The 24,707-nt window shown below is 36.4% G+C and overlaps 1 protein-coding gene across 6 annotated transcripts; it reads right to left on the bottom strand.

Moving 5' to 3' along the window:
• Positions 1 to 446: 446 nt before the first annotated feature.
• Positions 447 to 18,176, bottom strand: Mf (myofilin). Of its 6 annotated transcripts, none has more exons than XM_089597507.1 (8): positions 18,019 to 18,176; positions 12,903 to 13,038; positions 11,247 to 11,400; positions 11,048 to 11,136; positions 5,549 to 5,689; positions 5,196 to 5,453; positions 2,207 to 2,288; positions 447 to 754 (listed from the first exon to the last, which is right to left on the bottom strand). In XM_089597507.1, exons 2-7 carry the CDS (start codon positions 13,000 to 13,002, stop codon positions 2,215 to 2,217), a joined length of 816 nt encoding a protein of 271 aa, XP_089453633.1. In that variant the 5' UTR covers positions 13,003 to 13,038; positions 18,019 to 18,176; the 3' UTR covers positions 447 to 754; positions 2,207 to 2,214. The 6 variants fall into 6 exon arrangements, with proteins under 6 accessions (XP_089453633.1, XP_089453637.1, XP_089453636.1 ...); XM_089597511.1 differs by lacking the exon at positions 2,207 to 2,288 and adding an exon at positions 2,970 to 3,032 and having other exon boundaries at positions 18,019 to 18,175; XM_089597510.1 differs by lacking the exon at positions 18,019 to 18,176 and adding an exon at positions 17,948 to 17,972.
• Between the last annotated feature and the right edge of the window lie 6,531 nt (positions 18,177 to 24,707).

The raw sequence follows: 24,707 nt of genomic DNA, 5'->3' as shown, positions 1-24,707 counted from the left end.
GAAAAGGTAATTAAATAATAAATGAATAAAGTTTTTGCGAAAAATTATATTGTATAAGCTTAGTGCATTACATTACGAGTGCAGAAAAATTTTTTTCTTTTCTGATGTAGATGTATTAGTAAAACTGAAATGAAGAAATAATTAAAATAAATCAAACTACAGAGAGGAGGCGTGCGAGGTGCATGTGTACGTGATGTTATATTCGAATCCCAGCAGTCGCATCATGGTGAAATTGACGGTAAACGTCCTAAAGATATATACATCTTTGAGATAAAAATTTAATAAACGTGCATATTGTTGTACAATACAGTTGTTTTATCTTTTCTTTTACTCACCATATCCTTATGAAAAAAAAAATTTATTAAATAACTCATGGATATTTTGTGGATGGGAAAGGGAAAACAGGGCTTTTAAAATATGGAAATAAGAGAATACAAAAGATACTATTGTCGTTTTATAAAATTTTTTTCGTCGATTTTATTTTCAAATAGCAATAATGTGCGCACAGATTTATTTACATGACGATAAAATGTTAATAAATAAATAAAATTGCGAGAAGAGAAGTATTGTGCGTTGTATTTTATTGTTTTCATCGCTAAGGACGATATCTGTTTTGTGTTCTGGTAAAATTCTCGTTACTTCTGCTTTGACATTGTTTTTTTAAAATGATGATTGAACTTGTTAATTATTTTATGTGTTTTGTGTTTTACGCTTTCACGTGGCAGGGCGACGCAGAATCCCTAGTATACATGAGCTGAAAAAAAAGAAATCGAAAAATTAATACAAAAATCTCGTTTGATTGAGAAAAAAAAATAATAAATAAATAATAATCATTAGACAAAACTGGCGTTTCTATACACTCATTATTAATCTTTCTGCATGTATTTATTGAGTTTTGTCTACTAAAACCCTTAGTGTATGTATAATGTCCTAATATTAGCTTACGGAAATATCGTTTGCTTATTTAATTTTTTGAAACTTTTTGGAATGATTTGTACTAATGAATTATTTTTTCAATTTTTTTTTATGTTGCAATTTTTTGGGGTGAATTAAATAAACAAACTTTCATTTTTATGTTAACAAAACACGTATGCTGTTTTGTTGAATCTTTTTAGTTTGACTCTCATTGTTAGTTCCTACATCTAAAAAAAAAAAATTCTTGAAACGCCAGTTACACAAGTGTAATTTCACAAAAAGAAAAGGGAAAAATTTTCTACTCTAAATAAACATTTATAATTATTAAAAAATCATAAGAGTCGATTAAAAAATCGAAGCAAACCCTTAGGTAATTTCGTTTCTTACAAAAAAAGTATGAGTACACATTTATAGGTGATGAGACTAAGATCGAACAATAATTAATCACAAGTCAACACATGAGGTCACAGTATATTCTTCAAAAAACATTTTATGCAACCGTTGTTTTTTTTTAATGCAGGGAATTATCGAGGGAGATGAAAAGGAGCAGTCCAAAATTACAAAAATATCGGTGACTGCCTTCCAAAAGTTACTCCGAAAAACATTGAGGAAATAACAACCATGGCTCTGAAAAAATATAGAGTTCAGTGTTGGAAATGATTATTGAACAATTGTTATTGTTGAACTGTAAATTCTGAAAAAAATCCATACATTTTATTCACAAACTGAGTTCTAATCTAAAAATAAACTGAGTTTTTTTTCAACTGTCACAATGAAAAATAAAATTTTTTTTAAACGATCAATGATTACATTGGTAACAGAAATAAATGGTACTATAAATACAAAAACTAATGAAAACTGCATCATAAAAAAATTTATAATCCAAAAAATATATACTCCACAACACTAAAAAAATTTTGAAAACCAAAAACTACCAACTATTTGCAGTACCTGCCATGTTTTTGTAGTTTATCTTTAATTATGTCATACTGGCTTAATTCGTGTAGTACTAAAAAAATTTTAAAAATACAGTACAAACATTAGTATTTTTATCAAACTGCCTTGTATGGTTTTAAAAAAGTTCCTCAGCTAAAAATTTTATTTTTTTTTTTATTTTTAGAATCAGAGTTATTGAACACGTAGATCAAAAAGGGTACGGGGTAGAAGTTACAAAATTCAGGGTGTCAGTGCGTAAAAAGGGTTTTGTAAGAAGTAACAAAATGATGCGAAGTGAAGATAAATTAAAAAAATATTGAACACAAAAATCATAAATTTTATGATCTTCGCTCACTTTGGTATTCAATGTCGATTGTACCATGGTTTGGTAAAGTGATAGACGGGAACGGGCTGCGAATAATAGAAATATTCCGAACCTGCAAGAACATGACAGGCTCGATTTACACATCATGTGCCACCTACGTCGATATCTTTTATGTGAGTCTTTCGATATTTTTACAATGCTTAGCTTAAAAAGTAAACGCAAATTAAAATAAAATACTATCAATATAATGTAAGTACAGACCAAAATAAGAAGTCAATGATTCAGAATTACAACTTTAAATCTACTACGTTTAACTTTGACGATAATAACTTTGCTGTAAAATATAGTCTCCAGTGAGTGCGACTGCATTTAAATTGTGTATACGTAAGCATGACAAGCAATGAAACAATAAATATCGATCGAAGCAGCCACGTAAAAATCAGCCGTGGATACTTCGGTTTTATTTGGCATGTTGATGATAAAAAAAAGGCATCATCAAAATACAAAAAGGAAAAAATGCGCACGCGAGGCCAAAAAAATAAGTTAAAAAATTACTGCAAAAACTACAGAAAAAATTTCTAACTATGCACAAAAATTTTACTAAACTAACAGCCATGGCCATTTGAAAATAAAAAAATGTAAAAAGAACGGTGTTGAAAATTTGCAAAACAACATGGATAAAATCTCTAATTTTCAAAAACGTCATGCTTCTACCATGTCTATGTAATCATATTCAATTAGCAAGCGAGCGACAAGTTTTTTTTTTGTTTGAAAAAACTTCAAAAATGCTCACGTAAAAATCCTGATTTTTTTCAAAAAAGTAAGCTATCCGACAATTTTTCGTCTAGTTCACGGGCTGAAAAAAAGAGGGCGACTGATGATTTATTTTGTATTAATAAAAAATATATTTTCGCTGATTATTCTTTAAATTATTTTCATTTTAGTACTTTCAACTTTGAACAGACATTGTTGAAATAAGAATTGTATTTATATCAGCTAATACCTCGAATTACACTGCATTTAATTACTAAATCCAAGTACTTATAAAAATTAAGTAAAATGATGTTACGAGTGAAATTCTTGAGTTGAAAAATAATCTGTAGCTTCAAAAAATGTCAAGCTATTTAAAAATGTATCATTTCACTTTTTGGACTAAGTTTTTCCTTCCCAGAATACACTTAAACGGTAATAAAAAAATTTATATCTTAAAATAGAGCCATTAAACAGGAAGGAATTTACCGACCTTCAAAATATGTCATTATCCGTCTTACCAGCAAAATATTAGTATTTTTTACTTTCACCCAAACAATATTTAATTTAGCAAAACCTAATAATTTTTTAAAATATATGAAGGCACATTAATTTTTAGGTTCGAGAATTTTTTAAACTATTTTTACTCAAAATTTTTTCCAATAAATATCAAACAAATTATACAGATAAGAAAATGACTCTTTCGCTGGTAAAATACATCACATTTGGAGGAGTTCGGTACTTTCAACCTTCTGAAATAACGTAAGTATATCGATCGATGTACCGACAGTCTGTTGTGCAATTCGAAGGCCACAATAGAGTAAAATAAGCCACTAATACGGATAATGAAGCATAAGCCGCACTAAATCGATTGATGCGCACGACGTCGGTGAAATCCAATTTTAGTTAAAGTAACTGCGTAAATACTAACGCAGTACCTAAACTTGGTGGAAATTTGAGAAAAACCGCAGACAAAAATTGGAACTTGCTTTTTTTTTTTTTTTTCAATGGTTAACGTTAGATAAATATTATGAAAGATAAAAAAAAAATATAAATGTTCGAGCAGGTATTTGAGACTCTATATCCACCCCAAAAGAGTCTTAAATTTAATAGTTAAAAAAAAGCTTGCTGGAATTTAATTTCAATAAGATTACGAGGTACTATAACGAGCACTTTAGATATTTGTTAAGAAATTTTTTTTTTTTTTTATCAAATTTACTACCCATATTACAAGATTATAGGTACAGCAATTAGTACAGAAAATTTATTAACAAATCACTTACTCTATTGATTTTAGTCCCACTTGTAATTTTTTAAAACTTTATTTTAATTTCCCAATCAACTTGACGTAAAGTTACCGATAAACTTCCAAAAATCAGTAAACGTACCGATAGGTCCACGAAATTTTTCTATAATCTAGTCAAACTTACAACCAATTAAGGAAACTTTTCACATAAGGTTTTTAACTAATCCTTTATACATAAACTTTAAAAAATGTTATTTTCGCAATAGTGTGCGGAAAATGGGTGTTTTCCGCACTGGTATTAGTGTGGAAAATCGATTTTCCCACATTGTGTGCGACAAAGGTGTGCGGCAAAGGTTTTGCCACACACCGGAAAAAATTTTGTTACACACTGGAAATCAAAATTCAAACCTATTTTGTACCTATTTTCCTCACACATTGCGAAAAAACTTGTACGCAACTCGTGCGGGACGATTTCCCGCACTCGTGTGATAGACTCGCACTCGTGGCCGGTGACGGTAACTCGTACCTTGCGATCACACTCGTGCTACGCACTCGTGTGCTCAACTGGTACTCGTTCCCGTCAACTCCGGCACTCGTGTGAGTCAATCACTACTCGTGCGGGAAATCGTCTTTTCCGCACTTGTTACGTAAATAACTATTTTAGAATCGCCATATATTTATATGCACGGACAAGACCACGAATTCAATAAAAGTAACAGCTTTTACCTGCTGCGTAATCTTATTGATTTTGTATAAGCCTTTTTAATAATTTCAAACTATAAAAACCGAAACTTTTTATCATACGGAATGTATTCAAGCTTTCTCTGAAATAGATTAAATGTATTAATTTCAAATACGTCGATCACCCTGTGGATCAATATCGTGTAGATAAAAAAGAAGATCAGTTTGCATTCGTCAACCGCTGGAAATTGTCGAAATGACCGATTTTCTTTGAAGAAAAAAAAAAAAAAAAAAAAAAAAAGAAAAAAAAAACGAAAAAGTTGTAATGTCAAACAAACGCACCGAAAGGCCTGAGTGGGTGCCTACTCCAGAGATAGTTACGCTTGACGGGGCTGAGGTAGCTGTCACGTAGGTAAAACGGCGAGCTGTGCTGGGCGTAGCCGGGGATGTACGGCGCGTAGCTCGGGTACCACCAGGGGTCCCTTGCGAAGGCGCTGATGGGTGAGTAAGGATTCGGCTCGAGCATATTCAACAGCGGCCTCGCGTGGCCGCGCAGCAGCGATTGCGGGTACCGCGGCAGCAGGTCATCGAGAATGTTGCCTATGGAGAAAATCATCATGAAAATTAAAAAAAAAAAAAAAAAAAAAAAAATGTTTGTCATTAATCGAAATACATGTGTATGATTATTTTGTTACCGTGAATATCGAAGAGAGGCTTTGTCGAGAACGGAGTAGTGTGGCGGGACAGCAGTGGTGACTTGCTCGGGTACAGTTTGTCGATGTCAGCCAGACGGTTCAGGTGATCGTTCCACGCCTTGTCTGCGTCGAACGGCTTTGCTGTTGTTGCAACATACATTACACAAGCGTCAATTAAACATCATTGTTGTTTCACATTTTAGGTTTGCTAAAATATGTATCTTTATTTATTTATTATTATTTTTTTTTTTTGCGTGGATATGAACAACAATTAATTAATTAATTAATGAGCGAGTGAGGTAGAGTTGATTTTTTTTTATTTTTTCACATTAATTGATAGAAACGCAGATAGTTAAAAATTGCGCGTTTATCGGAGTATAGCTGGGAATATTTTCGCTTTTTTGCGACTTCTGTCATGTACATCGATTGTATTAGTGAGCATACCACGAAGGTGGTGAATTTATTATTAAACTATGTTTTTGTTTTTGTTTGGTTTTTTTCACAATAAATAACAAGACTTATTGTCTTTTAGTAGACAATTTAATTAATTTTTTCCAATATAAAAAGCAGCACATTTTTTTAGAGTTTCTCAGTATTCGCATTTCATTCTTCTCAACGTTATTTTCAACTCATCTTAAGTGAGAAGTTAAAATTTTATCTGTGTGTTAGTTACTGTGAAGCGGAGATAATCAGCGTTAGTGTAGCATAAAATATGTTAAACAGAAAAGCTGATAAAGTAATTTTATAGTCTTGATTGGCAAACACTTGGAGTCGATAAATAATGTAATCATTAATAAATAAATATTTAATTAGATAATAAAAGCACACGAGCAAAATAAAATTATATTCTACATCTATTGGTTGCAAAAATAATAAAATAAGCCGTGCGCAAAACAAATATTTCATAATACAAAAAAAAAAAATTTATAATCTATACAAATGTATAAAAAAACAATTATTTTGTAAAAAAAAAAATAATTTTCGTGCCACATAAAAACAATACAAAAATCGTTGAAAAAAAAAGCACTCAGACATTTTTGAAACGTAACATTGTACTAACCTTATAGCCAAACAAAAATATTTTTTAAATAAAAATCTGAGCGAAAAAAAGGCGACACTTCAATTATTTGTGAAGATTTGACGTCCAGTGAACTTCTGGCTTGAAACAAGACGATAACAAGAAGACATTTTTTTTCTCGAACAATCACAGTTTGAACCAGATTTGCAAGTAGGTTTATCAAAAAATAGGTCCACAAGTTACAAAAGTAATTTATCTGACTAGGATAAAAAGGGAAACAGATATCATATACAGGGAAACAAGTGGAATGTCAGTGAATAAGGCTTGTATTAAAAAGAAGAAAAAAAAAAAAAAAAACAAACATGCCATCTCCTGAAAAAGTTAGAAATCTCGAAAAAGAAAAAAAAGAAACAAGAAAATTTATGATTGTACGATTCAGGCGCAGCTCAGCTTATTGTGTATTGCTTGAACTTTGTTAGTAATTCGAGCGCTGCGGAAAAAAGTAACTCAACTTATAAAGCTAAAGACAAAGTTGTAAGCGTGTAAAAATGATTCATAATTTAGCTTTCGATTTTTTCCCGCGTCGTCGTTGCAAATTACACAAGTTAGTGCTCTTTGATATTTTTTGCACAGCAGTGTACGATTATTTTAGCTACTTGTTATTTGTGTTCAATTACAATGTAATTTCATTTTTATAATAATCTCATAAAATATTTTTGCTGTTTTTTCTACTTTTTATATTAATTTTTAAAATTTCTCTTTCCTAATCCACCACGTTTCGTAGTCACTCTTGACATTGATTTTTATTCAACAACTCAATAGAAGCGTGGAAAAACGTACAATCTCAAAAATCAATTGTAGCAACTTATTATCTCATATTCGTGTATAAAAAAACGTACTGCCAAAAATATCATCTAATGATGAGTTAACTCAAATTTGTTTTAAAAAAAAACATCGCAAACTGTTTATTGGACATTTTTTCCTCGAATGATACTTTTAAAAAATATATTATTTTAACCAATATTGAAAATAAATTACTAAAAAAATTATTGAGTAAACTATCATCTCAAAAATATTTTTTTTACTCTGAATTGTTTTTAAACATAGTTTATAGTACGTTTTTTGAATGGTTAGGAGATGATTTGTCTTTTCAATAAAATTTTGAGATAACACTTTCTTCCACTCAGCTACTGAACTGTCGAGGATCCGACGACACCTTCATCGAAAAACCGAAAGCATTTTACCAATCCTTAAAAAAAAAAAAAAAAACTATTTTATTTCTAGCTTTTTCAAGTTTGGTGGCCATGTCTTTTTCTTGAAGTATATACTTTTCAATCAAATTAATAATAATTTAGTTCGTAATGTTAATATTTATTCGTAGGTCTCACGGAATCGACAACACATTATTGTCAATTGTACAATATTATTAGTAAACATAAAATTGTTCAAAGTAGTAGCTCAATATTTGAAAAATACAACTAAAAATTCCTGGAAAGGACAATAATGTCGTTTGCAGTGAGGCCGTTATAGATTGTCGAGTTGCGATGAAATATAAGGTAAGTCTGTCTTGTACAGTGGCCTCGTTGACTTGTTCACATAATCGTTAGCAGTATAGTTATTGTTCATGTGTTCCGTCTTCAGTGAATTAAAAATTCAGCGAACGAACAAATGGATGGAAGCACAATAAGCAATTGACCGCTAGAAAATATATTTTTTCTCTAAAATCTGCTCAACTATTTCTGCACAGATAAGATAACCAGACGAAAATTATCACGTTTGCCAGAAAAAAAAAAAAAAAGTTAAATGGAAAAATAATATGTGTCCGAGAGAGTAAAGGAAGAGAAAAAAAAAGGGAGTTAGACATTGGCCCGGTTGTGGAGGACGCGGACGCGAACGACAGAAGGGCTGACCACGATCCTTTCATGGCGGACCCACTTGCGGGTGATCTGCTGCCTTCTAAGGTCGCTCATGTTAGCAATGCGCTTGATTAGTGTCCACTCGGAGGGTACGTTGCCTGGAAATACAAAAGATCAAAGAACAACGGCGACAAATTGGTGTGTGCGATCGATCGTTTTTTTCGGTGTGAAAACGTGAAAAGTTGTTTTGTTTTTTTTTTTTTTTTTTTTTTTTAATAATCGAGCTTTTCTTGACTCTGAATTTATTTCCAGTGACAAAGTGCGTCTGAGCTTTACTTACGAGATCTCAGTTCTGATGGATAATGAGGGCTTTGAAAAATTTTGGAAAAAAAACTCAAAAGTGGATTAATTGAAACGATAGCTAACTGACTGATTGCATATGGAGCGAGAAAAAAAATGAGCCACAGACTCTCAGCGTGCGACGGTGGTATTCTGTACTATACTGATGAATGGCGACGTTGGCTGGATGCGTGATGGCGTTATATTATGATCTTGTCGACGTGGAAGTCTTTCCTGGATTAATTCCTTTTTTTTATAAGCCCAACTAGTGTCGAGCTCTTTGTAATGTGTTGCAGTGAAAAAAAAAAAAAGAGAATTAAAATTCTAAGTAATCTGAAAAATTACGCTGATTCGCGCGATGAAGGCATGGCGACGAATCCTCTCACGACTTATGCTTTTACTCGCTGCAGGTACTTTGAATGTTTGAATTTTAGAAAACAAAGAAAAAAATTAATGAAAAATTGTCTTTCGATCTAATTTTTGCATAGCTCACTTTATTTGTTTATTTTATCTTCGAACCTACTACTATTTATCAAGTAATTCCCAAGTCGGCATGATTTGTTTTGAACTATTGCTTGTATTATGGACACATTTTTCATTTAATATTTGATGTTTGGGAAAACGTATGTTCCATCGAAAACGTTTTTATGACGCATAAATAACGTTTATATTGTCCAAAGGACACACTTTTGCGTTTGTTCACTCGAGCAATTGTCTCACTTGATATGTATCTGGGTTTGAATGGACGTATACAACGAACAGTAACTTTAAAAGTTAAGACAAGGACGGTGTACACATAATAACAGGGATAAACAAATTACACAAATTTTATGTACTTTTTTTTCTTGTTGTTTTGTAATTAGTTACGTTTTTTTACACAAACAGACACGTAATATTCACAAGGTGATAATCAATTCTTATTGGATAAGTAAGAAAAAAAAAGTACCAGCTGTGGTGGTACATTAAAGTTCAATAGTAGATTTTTGCTACAATCAGCTTCGGATTGTAAAAAAAGGGGCCAAAATCTAATTTCTCTCGTCCAACCACAGCCAATACTACCGATTGAATCAGTAAAAAAATGACACTGTGACAAGATTAATCTTTTTTTCTTTTTTTTGTTTTTGTGTAGAAAAACAGTCGTAATTGCGTTTTTTCTCTCATTTTTTCACTTTGATCGATAATTGTCACTTACACTTATAGTTGATTTTCTCCACATATTTGTCTACTGTTTCATATAAATAAAGTGTAATTAAATGTGAAACAAAGTTTTTAGCTTCCGATCACGAGTTGCATTTAAACATTTTATTTTTAAATCATACAAAAAAATGAGAAAAATATAATAAAAATAACTATGAACATTAAGGATGATAAACTTAAACATAACGCTATTCATTATTATGAGAACGTAAGAAAATAATTTTTTATCATTATAATTTTCTTTTTCTTTATTTTCGCCCGATCAATCAAGAAGCCAAAAACATTCGTCAAGGTTACATGTACAAGTATATAGGGACTTAATTGCTACACTGTCATGAGCATCATGTTATATCGTCATTAGTTACTTGATTTTTAATAAACGGAGTAATAATATATGGTAAATAAAGTATAGGTATATGATGAGCGACGATGTATATCGTAAATCTATAAATTTTTGTTCAATGGACTGGAAACATTCACTCATGCGGGATGCTGTGCAAACTATAATTATTATAATTCGATCGTGATATGATTTAATAAAAGAAAAAAAACACGTGAGATATACGTCTAATCTCGAATAATTTTTCGATCCCTACAAATATATTTTTTCTTCCGTCTATACTGAAATAACAGAATCGTCGTTCATATATATGTATACTTTAATCATTTTCGATTTATATTAACAATAACGATCGAGTTGTGAATATGCAATAACGTATCATAATATGTATAAACTATATAATTAATAAATAATCGTAGTAAATAATAGTAATAATAAATATAACGTCTTCCACCAGTCGCTGATATTATTTGAGCGCTTCGACTTTTCATAACCGCGGAAGTCTCGAAATATATAAATATAAAATTATCCTTTATACTGCGATGTCCGTGTTTTGTATGCATTGAGCTTTCGCACTCGTACTCTCCGCGTTTTTTTTTCTTTTTCGTTCTAATTAATGTAGAATTTTTTTTTTTTTTTTTTTTTTTTATTCCTTTTCTAAAGATAACTTGAAATTGCTTGTTTTGATAATTTTTTTTGATTATTTTTTGTTTGTTATTTCGTCGAAGGGGTGCTTTAGTAGTACCTACCGGGAACGAAGCGCTCGACGGGTTTGTACTGGTGTGGGTACAGCTGCCTCGGCGAGTGTCCGTAGATCTCGCGGTGCACTGGCAAGTACCTAAACAAATTTTTCGACCGATCGATTTATTTTTGCGGAACTACAATGAGATTGAACATTTTCGAAATTAAATGTCATGATCGGCGGAAGAAAAAGAAAAAATGTTGCACCTGTATCCTGGCGTGCTGATGCGGTCAGCAGCGTGGATCGGGTCGTCGTAGATGGACTTTCCAAAAGGATTCCAGGAATGTAACTCTGGGAAGTCAGAGCGGAAGATACCGCGGGGTCTGTGCACGTGCTCGGGTGCCTTTATGTCGTCAGTGCCTATTTTGAAACAAATTTGAAAAAAAAAAAAAAAAAAGATAAATAAATAAATTGTCATTCCTGACTCACATAAGTATTGATAAACTGTGCGTAGGGGTAAACTGCCCAGAGGATGACCACTGCATGAAAACATTTTCATAATTATTACAAGAATTCCTGTGTATTTGTAGAAAAAAGTATCTTCCTTACTCTTTTATTATCTCATTTTGAAGTAATGTAAGAAAAATATATACTTTTTTTAGTATTTGAAAAAAAGTGTTAGAATGTCAAGGTATGTATAAATTTACAAAACTATCAAATTTGAGCTAAAATGATGAAAAAGGGTCATTTATAAAAAATATGTACTCTTTTAAAATTTATCAATAATTTTCAACAAAAATTTTTTCTGCTTTGTAGAAAGATTGTTCAAACATAAAAATACGATTGCTAATTGTAAAAAGTCATATAAAAAAATAAAAAAATTCTAATAGTGACGGTCATTTATTGGCTGCATAATTAAATACGTTTCGCCAGTTAATTACCGAGCAGTCAAATAATCGTTAGGTAAAAATTTGCACAAGAATTGCACTTTCCAAAGCTTAAAGCCACCAAAAAAAATAGTAAAAAAAACAGATATAGATAAATTTGCTATTACTTCCAAAGAATATAAAAAAGAGCAAGAAATAAAAACTAAAAAAAAGAAGCCTTACAGCATCAAAAAAAAGTTTAAAAAATTTGAGTGAGAAGTTAGAAAGAAAATAAAAATACAAGAACAAGAAAATAGAAAAAGAGCCTTGAGTTTTAAAAAAGAATTGCAACTAAAAAAAAAAAATTAAAAAAAGAAGGAAAAAAGCACAGATTGCTTCACTAGTTAAGCAAAATCTTTAGGTAGAATCCGTAGGTTTAAAGGATGTTTACTTAGTGATTTTATTTTGATTTTGATTTTGATACTATTAACTAAATTGAAACAGGACTTGCTTTAAATAGTATTGAAAGTTCGAAGACTGACTAAAAAAAAATTTAAATATGTATTTCTCTTATTAACAATGATGCATGGATTGTTTATATCATTGCAATGAATTATTCAGTATTTTTTGGTAAATAAAAACTTTGTAATGTAAAATGTATTGTGTTTAAATTATTTAAAAAAAATAAAATAAAATCCATTTCATGCATTGGTTATTCACTGGACTATCTCTGGTCATTCTTTGGGTGTCAGTGGTCATTCACTGGTTATAACTATACTCTAACATAAAAAAAAAAATATTTATAATATATTAAATGGATTAAAACAATTTTAAGCATCTTTTTTTAAAAAACTCATACGTTTATAAGTACGTACAAACATATTAATCATTATTTATATACTTAATATTTTATTTCTTATCCTTTACACTTACACTTACAACATTTCAGTCATTCACTTGGCAGTTTACCCCTACATAGTTTCGGGGTGAAAATTAGCGTGGAGGTGATTTTGTTTCTCCACGTAAGTATATAGAAAGAAAATCGTAAAAACCCACCTTTCAGAGCACGCACGTAGCTCTGCCAGAATTTCGCCTTCTTTGTGATCGCCTCATTACGCCCGATCATTTCGAGATTGCTTCTGAATCGTGCGTCCATCTTGCCGCTCTACTGAACTGCTACTACGTTCGTTCGCTGCAAACAACAAAGTGCCAAAAAAAAAAAAAAAAAAAAAAAAAACATTAATCATCATATCTAGAAAAAAAAAGTGGCAACGCACTGCCGATCCCTGTAACGTTGGAGCTTTGAGCTTTTTTGCCTCGGCACACATACACGGCACCCCCGACCAATAATAACTATTGGCACAAATATCCCGCGCGGATAAACACCTTGGGCAACTCGAGTACTTCATATATATATATAACACACGCTCGAATCGACGAGTCCGCAAAAATCGCGGATATTATTCATCGCTTGGACGAATAATATTACAGCAAGGTATTTTCGGGCGACGCTATATAATGCGCTATCGAAATAAATACGCGAGGAAGAGGTGGCTCGGTATTTTTGGACGCGATTTGACAGATGGGTCTTTCGACTTTGCACACACGCTCGACCTTATGAACATACGAAACGGAGGAAAAAAAAAAAAAATGAAGGGAATCGAGCGTGAATGAGCCAATCGACATTACGAACAGTATAGGACCGGCGCCGACGCGATCTCTAATTACGTCGAGATTTACACGTCTTTCCCGAAAATTTATTCCCCTCCCTTCGGTCCAGCTTGTCGCGAGCTTCGTGAGCTTTATCGTGCGTAATTGCTAATTATGGAAATTATCGCGCTTAATAGGAAGCAGGTGCTCAATTAATCATCGCCCGTTTACGCGAGCGCGATCCTTCCGCGAAAGACTAAAAACAGCGGGTGTACCCATACGTGCTCTCTCGTGCAGTGGGTGTTTATTTTTTTTTGCTCTCCATCTAGCTCTTGTGAAAAATTTATAGGGTCGTTGATACGGTATTTTTTATTTTTATTTTTATTTTTCGACAACAGCCAGATGTAATGAGCGCTGATATTTGCCAGCCTCGCAAAGTGATGCACACGCGTTGCGCAATAATTGGCTGTGCCGCTTTGAAACACACAATCACACACACATATATATATATACACGTGGTCTCGTTTTTTGTCGGAGATGAAGCAGCGCACGTGTCAAGTCCGAGCGGCCAATTGGCTTGTTATTTCACGCATACGGTCCGAGATAACGATCGAGCTTGCAAGCTCTCTTGCCGTTTCGCCCGATGGAGTTATAATGGGAAGAAAAAAAAAAAAGAAAGGGGGTCGCCGTCCATTTGGCATTAAAATATTTGTCCAAGCGCTTTTGTTTAACGTCGCGATGGGACTTTTCCATTGGCTGGATGGTATTGCGCGCGTGTAGCTCAGCCCCGAGTCGTATCGAATTTCGGGGGGTCGGATTCACTCTTCCGAGCGACTTGTTTATTTCCCGATGTATTTTCCCGACGGGATCGCCGCGGTGAAATGTCGCGTGACGCAAGGACGCGGGGGCAAACACGGGAGGCCCCGGCCGCGGATCTATACTTAGAAGCGCCCGGGCGCGACGCTTTTACACCTCTCCCCCCTCGTTTGTCTCTGAAAAAACAGGTGGACTAGCCGAAGGGTGACTTTGACCGGTTTTTCGCACCGATTGCACGCTGCTGCTTTTTCCTCTACGCGATCGGCATTTCGGGGATCGGTAGTTGATTAGGGTTGACATTGCACGGCTATTTTTTTACGCTTTTCCACCGCTTGCAAACATAATTTACTAAAAAAAAGAAATTGTTTTTGTTGTTTTCATGTATTGACAAAAAAAAAAGGTGTGATATGGTTGAACGGTCGACGGAACTGAAAGTACGTGGGCGCGCGAGATAAGAAAAAAAAAAGATCGAGCCCAGCCCCGAAGTCCGAGCCGGCGATTTATTTGCGCAAGTCCGTGGAATGGTGGTGAAAATCGGCGAATTCTTCTAGCGCAGCTGTTCCCGTGGATCCATATAACTTTATACCTGCGGGCCCTCGTTGCGCCAAAACTGCACGTATACACAGGGTGGGGCGTGTTAAACCGAGCGTCGCACGCGCGTCCTCCTTCTTCAATTGGGTCATTGTCGTATACGCGTGCCTCTCCTCTTGGCCATCGGGCAATCGGGGTCAGAGTTTTGGAAACGAGAGTTTTTTTTTTTTTTCAATGCTTTCGATCGTTTCTAAGTATACAAGTAAGACTCGAGACAGCAGCTGCAAGCTCGAGCGCGATGGTATAACGTACCTATTCAATGAGATTCCGTTGTCGAAAGGCACGTCAAGGTGGGCCACATTGTGCACGTATGTATATACAGGCAGACGGTGCACGGCGCCGCCGGCAATCTAGATGCCTAATAATAGCCGTGCCAGCGCGTATACGAATCTCTCGGGGCAGCGGTCCAAGATGGGAAACACTCGAGGAGCTTTTTATCGCGGGCGGTTCACTTGACTTTTCAAAGCATTCCTCTGCTTCTTTTTTCGTATACGCTCGACTTTTGGGAAGGGGTGGCTTTCGTTGCGTAAGCTTTTCGCTGAACATTGAATATCGGTATTTTTTTTTTTTTCCCCCAGTACAATCGTTCGCGAGCCCGAATGTACAAAAGCACAATCGCTAAGCGTCGATTTTTTTTCGGTCCAAAGGTCGGGCACAATGGCGAGCTTGCCTATCCGGTTTATTAATAGGCATTGTTAATCCAACTCAAAGATCGAGAAGCGAAAGCTCGGCGTACGGTGGTAGTTGCGAGAATTCGGGACCCTCGAAATAGTAGTTGACTCGTTTTTGGCGCGAAAGCTCTCATCTGTTTGGTTTTTCAATCGTCACGACTTTCTTTCGTGGCAGTGATTTTTTCCCCCGAAATTTTGGGATGAAAACCTTAAAATCTGATGAAAAATTCTGTCGAGGGAGTGTTTCACGAAATTTCGTTCTCAAGTCGTCACGAAAAGAGAGAGAAAAAAAAAAAGCTTTGGCCGAAAATAAATTGATCCACGACCGGCCATCGCCACTGTTTCCATACTTTTGAAAGAATCGAGGAATCCCAAATCCCACTTGGTACACGCTTTGGAGCAAAAGCTCGTCCACAATCTTTCGATGGAGACGTCACACGACTAAAATTATTCGGGAACCCAAGCACGCATATACCCATACATACCAGCGCGCATACGCAAAGACAGCTCACCAAAGAAATTCCCAGTGGGTGGTGTTTTCTCTCCTCCCTCTTTTCGGATGGCGAGCGAAGGAACACAACAAAGTACCACAGTTTAACGAATGGCACGCGCGTCAGAGCGATGGAAATTTGTTGCAGCCCGACAAGGCTCTTGACGGCTACTACGGATGTGTTACCTCGACGCCTACCTCGACTTTTTGCAGAGCATCCCCTCCACCCCCTTTAACGCCTTGATGCCGATGGTTCTCCTATACGTGCTCGGGTGATATTTTTGGCTGGTGTGCGAGAGTATACGCGCAGCTATACATACATAGGGGCCTTTGCTGCGTCGACGCTGTTGCATAATTGGCCGCGGAGAATGCGCGTGTGCATCGTATACATGTGTGTGCACATTACGCTATAGGGGGATGAGCTGATCGGGCTGACAGTGATTATTGTTGTCATTGTTGGTTTGGCTCCCAAGGTTATTCAGATGTTGGGACTGGGGGGGTGTATTGCGATTGTTTGACTTTTCAAAGTATACTTTACATTTGTCGATGGTTTTAATCGCTCGATTGGACGATTTTAATAATTGTCTGTTGGGTTATTTATACGAGAATTTCACACAACCGAGACAAGTAAATTAGTGCTCCGTGCAAAATGTCTGCCAAACGTTTGGTTTTCAAGCGCGAACTCGACGCTCGCGGGGTTGGCTCGATTTGCGCAAGTGACTTTTTCAAGGATTCGTCATTTTTGTTACACAAAGTGTCTGAAAATCGCCAATTATTTTTGCGCAATGGTGGATGGAACAGAAAATAATCGCGGTTTTAAAAAAAAAAACTAACGTATTATTGAAAATAGGTTGAAAACGCTTTACATGGATGAGCTTTACTCATCAGTTCGTAAGGTTTTTGTGTTTTTTTTGTTTTTTTTTTTGATTAATGCTTCAAATTCAATACTATAGCAGCGGTTAGATGAATTCACTTGAACAAAACATTATTTTTATACTTTGATGATAAAAATAATACTACGTAGTTGAACAATTGTATCAAGTGTATATTGATTACAATGGCCAGTTACGATAGTTTGGCTCAACTATTAATATTAAATTAAATTATTACAAATTTCCACCAATTTATTAATTGCACTATACCTAAAAAAAAAAAAAAAAAAAAAAAAAAAAAATCAAACCAAGCATCATTATGTACGAGGATGAGTAGGGGATAATTATTTTATTAGCAGGAAAAAATATTACCAAACCACTCGTAAGTACAATTGTAACATGGTTATTAGCAATACAAAGTTATTGGAAATCATGAGGTTAGTACAAAAAAAAAACAACGATATAAAAAAATGTATTTATATCACATGTCGAAAACACAGAGTCACAGCATTATTCTGTATTTCTCCCCATGTGCTCGGAGCCAGAACAAGACGAGGGAATATCGTATCTGTACACGCGAAAGAGCTTCGGCAGAAGTTCAAGCAGTGCCGATGTGTGTACAGCAGGGAAAAAAGCTTCCGTCTGTGATAGAAAATATCCGCTGTTCCTCTCGTACAGTTACGGTACTCCCGTGGATGGGTATTTTTTTTTCTCCCTTTGAGTACCAAAATGTAGTATCGCACTTGGGTCCTTTGGCACACACACTCGGTTTTTCCCGCACACCTGACGCTCCTTTTCTGGTTTACTCGTCGCGCAACGCATCTTCCACAAAATTTTCAAGAAAATGACACGACTAATATGTGCGGTGCGTGTATGAAAAAAAAAAAAAAAAAAAAAAAAAAAATACACTTCCTCCTTGCTCGTGTGCAAAAAAGCTACTTTTCTCCAACGTTAAACGATCGATCGTATAAATATGTAGCGCGCAGCTTTCGGCTGGCGTACGCAGGTTACAGCAGATGTGTAGCGCAGAGGTTGGCGATGTGTATAGAGAGCAGCTAAAGAACGGACAGCCGTTTGATTACCTAAGTGTTCGGTTGACCGTTCGGTTCGAAGATTGGAGCTAAGACTGAGCAACGGGCGGCAAAATTCCGAGGTAGTATAGCGGCTCCTCCCCTCCGGCCGTGCCTCTCACCCCCTGCAAGCTCGCGGTCTTTGAAAGCTCGACGGGAGCGCTACCTCGTGGCTTCTTCTCGGGGAGTAATCGGCGACGCTAAGCCGGCCCGAGACATTTATGGCAAGACTCCTCTCTGCTCTCTCTCTCTCTCTCTCTCTCTCTTGTTCGTCCGAGCTTGCAGCTGGTTGTTGTTGAGGGGTTTTTTTTCTTCCTCTTTTCGTTCTTGCTCGGAGAGTCATTTTTATTTTTATTTTTTTTTTCTCCCGTTCTTTTGGAGAAGGTCATACACGCCGCTTTTCTTTTTTACTTTGTCCCTCGGGGTCTTTGGGTGGGGGCCGAGGAAAAGGCGAAGGTCGGACTCGAGCGGCGTGACGAAAGACGTGTACACTCGGAGCTTTTCTGTGGCGTCCAGACGGTACAGTTTGCGGGGGGCTTTCACTACACATGTGTGCGATTGTTAACGCTTTGTGATTTTTTTTTTTTTTTATCTACAAGAAGGTGAAATTTGTTAATTTTCAGGAGCTTGCGAGCTTCCGATGGTTCAAAAAAAAAATTTTTTTTTCTTTTATTATAATCTAAATGTATTAGAGTGGAATTCCGTTGGCGTTAATTAAGTGTCACCGATGAAGGATGTATTATACAGAGCACCCGACAAAGCTCCTCTGATCGGTATGAAGAAATGACCTGGCAATACTTCAATTTCAGTAAAAATAACAATAACAACTTTTCCCTGACAATTAATATTATGTGCTGCTTTACGCGCCATTTACTGTATGGTATGCGTGGTATGATATACCGGTGAAAATCGTGTGATCCTATTCGTTACGAAATCAGTCCAAATTAATTTTTTGGATTTGAAAAAAAATTTTATATTTCATTATAAATAATCTCTTTGACGTAACCTTTAGTACAACGAAATAAAAATAAAAAAAGTCGAAAGACGAAGGTCAGGTATACACAGCTGAGATATATGATATGTGCTCTGCCACCGTACATTACTTGCTCAGAGAAAAAAAAGATGTAGCGATAGCCCAATAGTGAAGGTTTCAACAAATGCTAATAATTCAAACTTCATTTCATCTCATAATACACAATTACTTATATAATTAATTTTTCGTCGTCTGTTGATCACAAAAATCTTTGAATTGTACATTACTTTGTGCAATAAACACTGATTAACTGATATTATTGTTCTTTTCAATTCTTGTTGATTAATCTGTTTTGCGGGTAACAATGATATTTTGAAAAAATACATTAGTTAGTATTTAAAATGTGACAAATACGAACCCACGTAAGATTTTGCAAAAACTAAGATGATGAAATTTATTATTTTAAGATGTTTACTGGCTCTGTAAAGACATGAAATCATCGTATTTATATTTGTTTCAAAAACAGGTATTAATAAAACAAAAAAACAGGAAATACACATTTTATGAAAATCATCTGTTTAATAATAATGGCTATACACGACGATTTATTAGTTTAGTTATTTAGCTAGTTATTAATGCCTCATATTAATTTAAAATAACTCAATGAACTTCATAGACTATGTATTGAAATAAGAATCGAAATATTGAATTTTACCCATAAATGTAATTAACTCTTGTGAAAAATATGTAATATAATTTAACAACAAGTTTCGTGTACATAGTACAATTTGTATAAAAGGACAACGGATGATTTTTTTTTTTTTTTTTTTCAATTTAATTTAATTCGTTGATGTACGCGTTATTCTTGCTAGAGCGGGCGAGCTTTTCCATTTTTAGCCATCGACTTGGTGGTCAGTGAGCGCAAAACGTCATAGCACCTGAAAAACAGCGAGGAGGAGGAGGAGAATCCTCGTCACGGGTATAAATTAAGCTCGACTTTGGCCAGAATCGGCATTACGCTCGTTTTGTTTACCAGCCGGGCATTAAACCACGTCATTCAACTGTACCGTATCGCCCTCTCGTCTGCGTCACCGTACACGATTAGCCGTCCAATCCGGAAAACAAGTAACACTCAATGACGTTTGGTTCGTGAAAATCGGCGTTTCGACTTTCTGTAATGACGAATCGCTCCATTTGGGTGCAAGCGGGAAAGGATGGGTCGAGGAATCCGAGAGAGAGAGTGTTTTTTTACGTGGGAGGAAGGAAAAGGTGAAAGCTTTTTACCGCGGATGACGGAATGTTTACGCGCGTCTAAAGAAAGCTCATCTTCTTGGACTATGCATCGCATCGCCCTTTCATTCATTCCTCGAGAATAATATTTATAAGAGTTTATCGTTGAGTATATGAAGAAATACACATTTCGTCTTGGGTAAATAAATTCGGAGATTCGCAAAAACACGTAACGCGTTCCTGTTGCAAGCTCCGATCTCCTACAATATTCTATTTTGAACATTAAAGTATAAGAATTATTTCGCTGTAATAAATAAACAACCTGTGAGCTCATTACTATTGAAATTTATCATTTATTTTATTTATTATTGATGATCAAACTAAAAACCAGATATGAGAAAATCTACATAAAATATCCTGTTTTTTTGTGGATATGATTGACAAGAATAATCCAAAAATATGTAGTTCAAGTGCAAACATGAAAATAAAAAAGCATTTTAAAATCGGTAAACATTTTAAATTCATAATGATTTCAAAATATTGTTGAAACCACTCAAGTAACGACTCTAAGCAAAATAAAAGCTTTTGTTATGACGACACCAGTGCTTGTTCGTGCTTTTTTGCAAAAGTAGAGACAATAATATACAATAAAAAAAATAGAGTCCGGTCATTAGATGGAGGAAGTATTTTATCACTCGCCAAAAAAAGCTCCATCAGTCAAAATCGAAAAGCTCCCCAATTACTAAAAGAAAATCGGTTACAGGGGAAGCCAATCCCTCGAAGGTATTTGCCGATTCTCGGTCATTCGCGCACCGATTTGCAATATACGCACGTATCGTAAAGCCCTGCTATTTTCGGACTTACCGTCTCGCGGGTGTACACAGTGGGCATACGACCGCACCACCGATGGGTTCCAATGCGGCCACGGCCATCACGCCCGAGCTGATCGTCGTTTTTCATTTCTTTCAACAAGTGTCGCTGCCCGAGGGAGAAACAAAAATTATCATCGATTTCGCGGTTTACGGTAGTCCTTCACTGAAAGAAAAAAATAATCAAAATTATGGATAAACTCCAGCAAAAATTACTATTCCGCACAGTAAATCGCATGCAAGTTGTCAAAAAAAAAAAAAAAAATATTATTTTCAACAGTTAAAATTGTCGTTCGAAAAAAAAAATTTATGGTTTAAATTGTAAAAATTTCTATGCTATAAATTATTAACCGATCCTTTTAAGGTTTACTATTCCAGCATGGTAATTTTTACTATTCTAACCATTCAAACTACAATTTTAACTGTTAAAACAATAGTTTTTATTGTTAAAAACAATAATTATTTTCTTTTTTGTCCACTTACACCCGATTGTGCGGAATGTTAATTTTTTACTGGTATTTCTCTACAGTTTTTATTATTATTTTCTCTCAGTGTGGCTTTAAATAATAACCCCCACATTGATCGGCAAAAGATAAATCTGTCCCCTCCGGATTTTCGGGGAAGGAGCAAAGACACAAAAATAAAACCCCGCCAAAGTACAACTTGACCTGGTAAAAAAAAAAAAAAAAAAAAAAAAAAACTCAAGTTCACCGCGGGGAAGGAAGAGGCGTGCACATTTAGATACACGTAAGATTGACAAAGGGGCCCCGAGCGCCCCCAAATTTATCGCCGCATCGAAACTGGAGCTCGCGCTTGAACTTATTTTCTCGCACTTGCAAAATTCCCCCAGCTCCGACCCACTTCGCCCCTTATTCTTCCTCTCTCGCTCTCTCGTTGGCTTTAAATTTAGAACTGCCCACCCACGCGTCGTCTCGCCCTTGCATATTATACCTGCTCGGCTCAGCTGTGCACTTCGCGTATAGTATATACTGCGGCTGCACAGACATCGACTTAATGAAGTTGTCCCGGGTACGCTCCCGGGATTTACCTATACCAATGGTGGACGCAGCGAAGAGTTTGCTGTTACGATTTGGATGCACCCTATCATCTACATGTGCATGCGCAGATTAATCACGTTGACGTTTTCATTATTTGTTGAATATTGTTGCAGAGGGGGGAGGGATTATTTATAATGTCAGGGTCCAAGAGGCACGAATATCAAGCGGTTCTCGAAATAAACTGTAATCTACACGCGGATATGCAATGCGTTCAGCCGGCAATTGTCGCGAAGCTGAGTCGCGTACAAAATTGTTCATCCCCCTCGATTTGAGACGCCGCGCTGTAAAAAGTGCATTTTTTTAAAAGGTAAGAAAAAAAAAAAAAAAAAGGCCAATGTAACGAGCTTTAAAAAAAGACGAGGCTCTACCACATCACCGCAAATAGCGTCTCTTCGCTTACGCGAAGCCAAAGTTTTGATGCACACCCAGACAGCACGCCTCATCGCCCAAGTATTTTCACCTGCGCGCACCGTATTTTCGCACCCACAATAGTCAAATGCGTATAATCACACGTTACATAGAGCTATACGGTATCGCTATGTACATCGGCTCTCGTCGGCGCACTACCAAATGCAAAGCTCCCTTGCGTGTATTATTTTCGGGAACTTACAGGTACCTGGAACGTAACTACAAATTAAACCGATCGAAGCTTTAAGTAAATACATTTGTATGCAGCAATTGGTAATAAAGAGGCTCCGTTGTAAGAACTTTCTTGGCGTTGTTAGAGAAAAGAAGAAAAAAAAAAAAATTAAACAACACAGTGGCGCAAAGTATGTATATAACAAGGAGCCATTTCTCTTTCATTAATTAGAGAGCTTCGGACGGACTCCCTCCTTTTTTCTCTTACGGCAAAATTGACACGGCAAAGTGTACGAGGAGAAGAAGACTGAAAATCAATAAAAAAAAGGGGGGGTGCCAAGCACGTATACCCATGTATATATATATACCTAAAGTTGCAAAGCTCCTTAGCGGCGTCTCGTGGAGAACGACGTCGGGACGCTGATCCTCGCCAAATTGAAACTTATGAGTTTTTCCCGCCACCCCCGGTGCTCCGCTCGAAGGGTGTCTGTATAGGTGCCGCGAAACGAGATAGCCGCCCCCCCTCCGTCCCAAGCACCTTCTCCCACTGTGCTTTTCCCGTCTAAAATGGCTCCGCTTGCTCTAACGCTATACCAGTGAGGATCGCGTTGATGCTTGTAACTTTGCATCCAGGAGTTACGAATAATCTAGGGGGACAGCTATTTTGTGACAATCGAGTGAAACTTTTTTGATCGAGGACTTTCAATGTCGGTCCAATTGAAATCCCCGCGCGACTGAGTACGCGAATCATCGCAAGGTATTTTTGATCAATAATTTATGGAAGAAAAAAAAAAGAGGGAACGATTGGTTATTTTTTTTTTCTCTTTTCCCGCGCAACAAAATAGCACGACAACTTGCAGCACGAGACCGTGAAAATCGGCGGTAAAAGCTTCCCCCATCATGTCCGATCCTCCTGGCCATGCGAGGAGAAACTTTCTTCGTAGCTGCACTGACTCACCCGCTTCCTACACCGGCGCACTCGATGGAATTCCGGGCCGTCCCAAAATCATCCGTGGCAAAAAAGAAAAAAAAAAAAAAGACGTCCGCCTAGGAACTTTTTTCGGACTCTCTCTCTTGAGTGACGTACCGCGTTGGGGCGGGCGAAGGAAGAGAAGGGCAGAAAAAACAAAACACCGGTAGCTTCGGACACGTAATATTGACAGCCATTGTGCCGGTTTGTCGTCGACGTCTCGGCGTTTGGGCTCGCGCTCGGGTGGTCATGGGACGAACACTTTCTTCTTTTTTTCCCTTCTCCTTTTCTTTTTCGATTTTCACTCGCTGCTGCGCCGCTCCTACGAGGGACAGAGCAAAAAAAAAAAAAACTGCCGGGAGGATGCGCGCACGCATTGTTCCTCGGCGAGCGTTCATTTGAATATTGGGTTTTGGGCTCGTGGGGAAACGTTTTTTTGGGGTATACACATAAATTATCACAAAAAACAATGAGCACCGGAGGGTAGTGATTCTCGGTACAGTTTTTCGTCCACCCGCATCGCGTTCGGGTATTTTTCGGGTATAGGACTTACTTAAGATGAAAGTAAAAGTATAAACTTTCTCACGTCGTTCGTCAAATGATTGCCGCAAATTCTCTGGAGATACCACACACGATAATTGGCAGAGCATTGTACTGTTTAGGAGCACTTTTTAGGCGTAATGTCCAAAAAACGTCCAAAATACGTATCAAATTGAGCTGGAATTTCGTCACGCTCGATGATGCACCTCCTATGTACAACATACACCGCACGCACACCACTGGGCTATACAGCACGAATCTCTTTGGGGCCCTTGCCCCTCCATTCATTTGTCTCCTCCATTCTTGTCCCATTTAGGGCCCATATTATATCTGCCTATACCAATACATCAACCACAAGCTTGACGTGTACACGTATACGTTTCCCGAGCAATCGTGAGGGTCACAGATTTATCATCGACGCGTCGAACGGCAGCAGCTGACAAAATTAGCCGCACAGGACTACCCCGCGTGTTCTCTTTCTC

This window comes from Copidosoma floridanum, unplaced genomic scaffold (genome assembly GCF_036245765.1).
Source record: "Copidosoma floridanum isolate Cflo_tuat_1 unplaced genomic scaffold, Cflo_Japanese_pri ptg000032l, whole genome shotgun sequence".
Taxonomy (NCBI): domain Eukaryota; kingdom Metazoa; phylum Arthropoda; class Insecta; order Hymenoptera; family Encyrtidae; genus Copidosoma; species Copidosoma floridanum.
Note: the sequence above shows the minus strand (reverse complement) of the source record. Positions and strands in the feature narration are given on the sequence as shown.

What these genes read in the sequence shown, in the direction of transcription:
- Mf (XM_089597507.1), bottom strand. Translation starts at nt 13,002, where the DNA reads ATGGACGCACGATTCAGAAGCAATCTCGAAATGATCGGGCGTAATGAG. An exon ending in CTACGTGCGTGCTCTGAAAG is followed by an intron (nt 11,401 to 12,902) that starts GTGGGTTTTTAC and finishes GTTTCAAAATAG; the next exon opens with GCACTGACGACATAAAGGCA. An exon ending in CGTCGAGCGCTTCGTTCCCG is followed by an intron (nt 5,690 to 11,047) that starts GTAGGTACTACT and finishes TTGCAACAACAG; the next exon opens with CAAAGCCGTTCGACGCAGAC.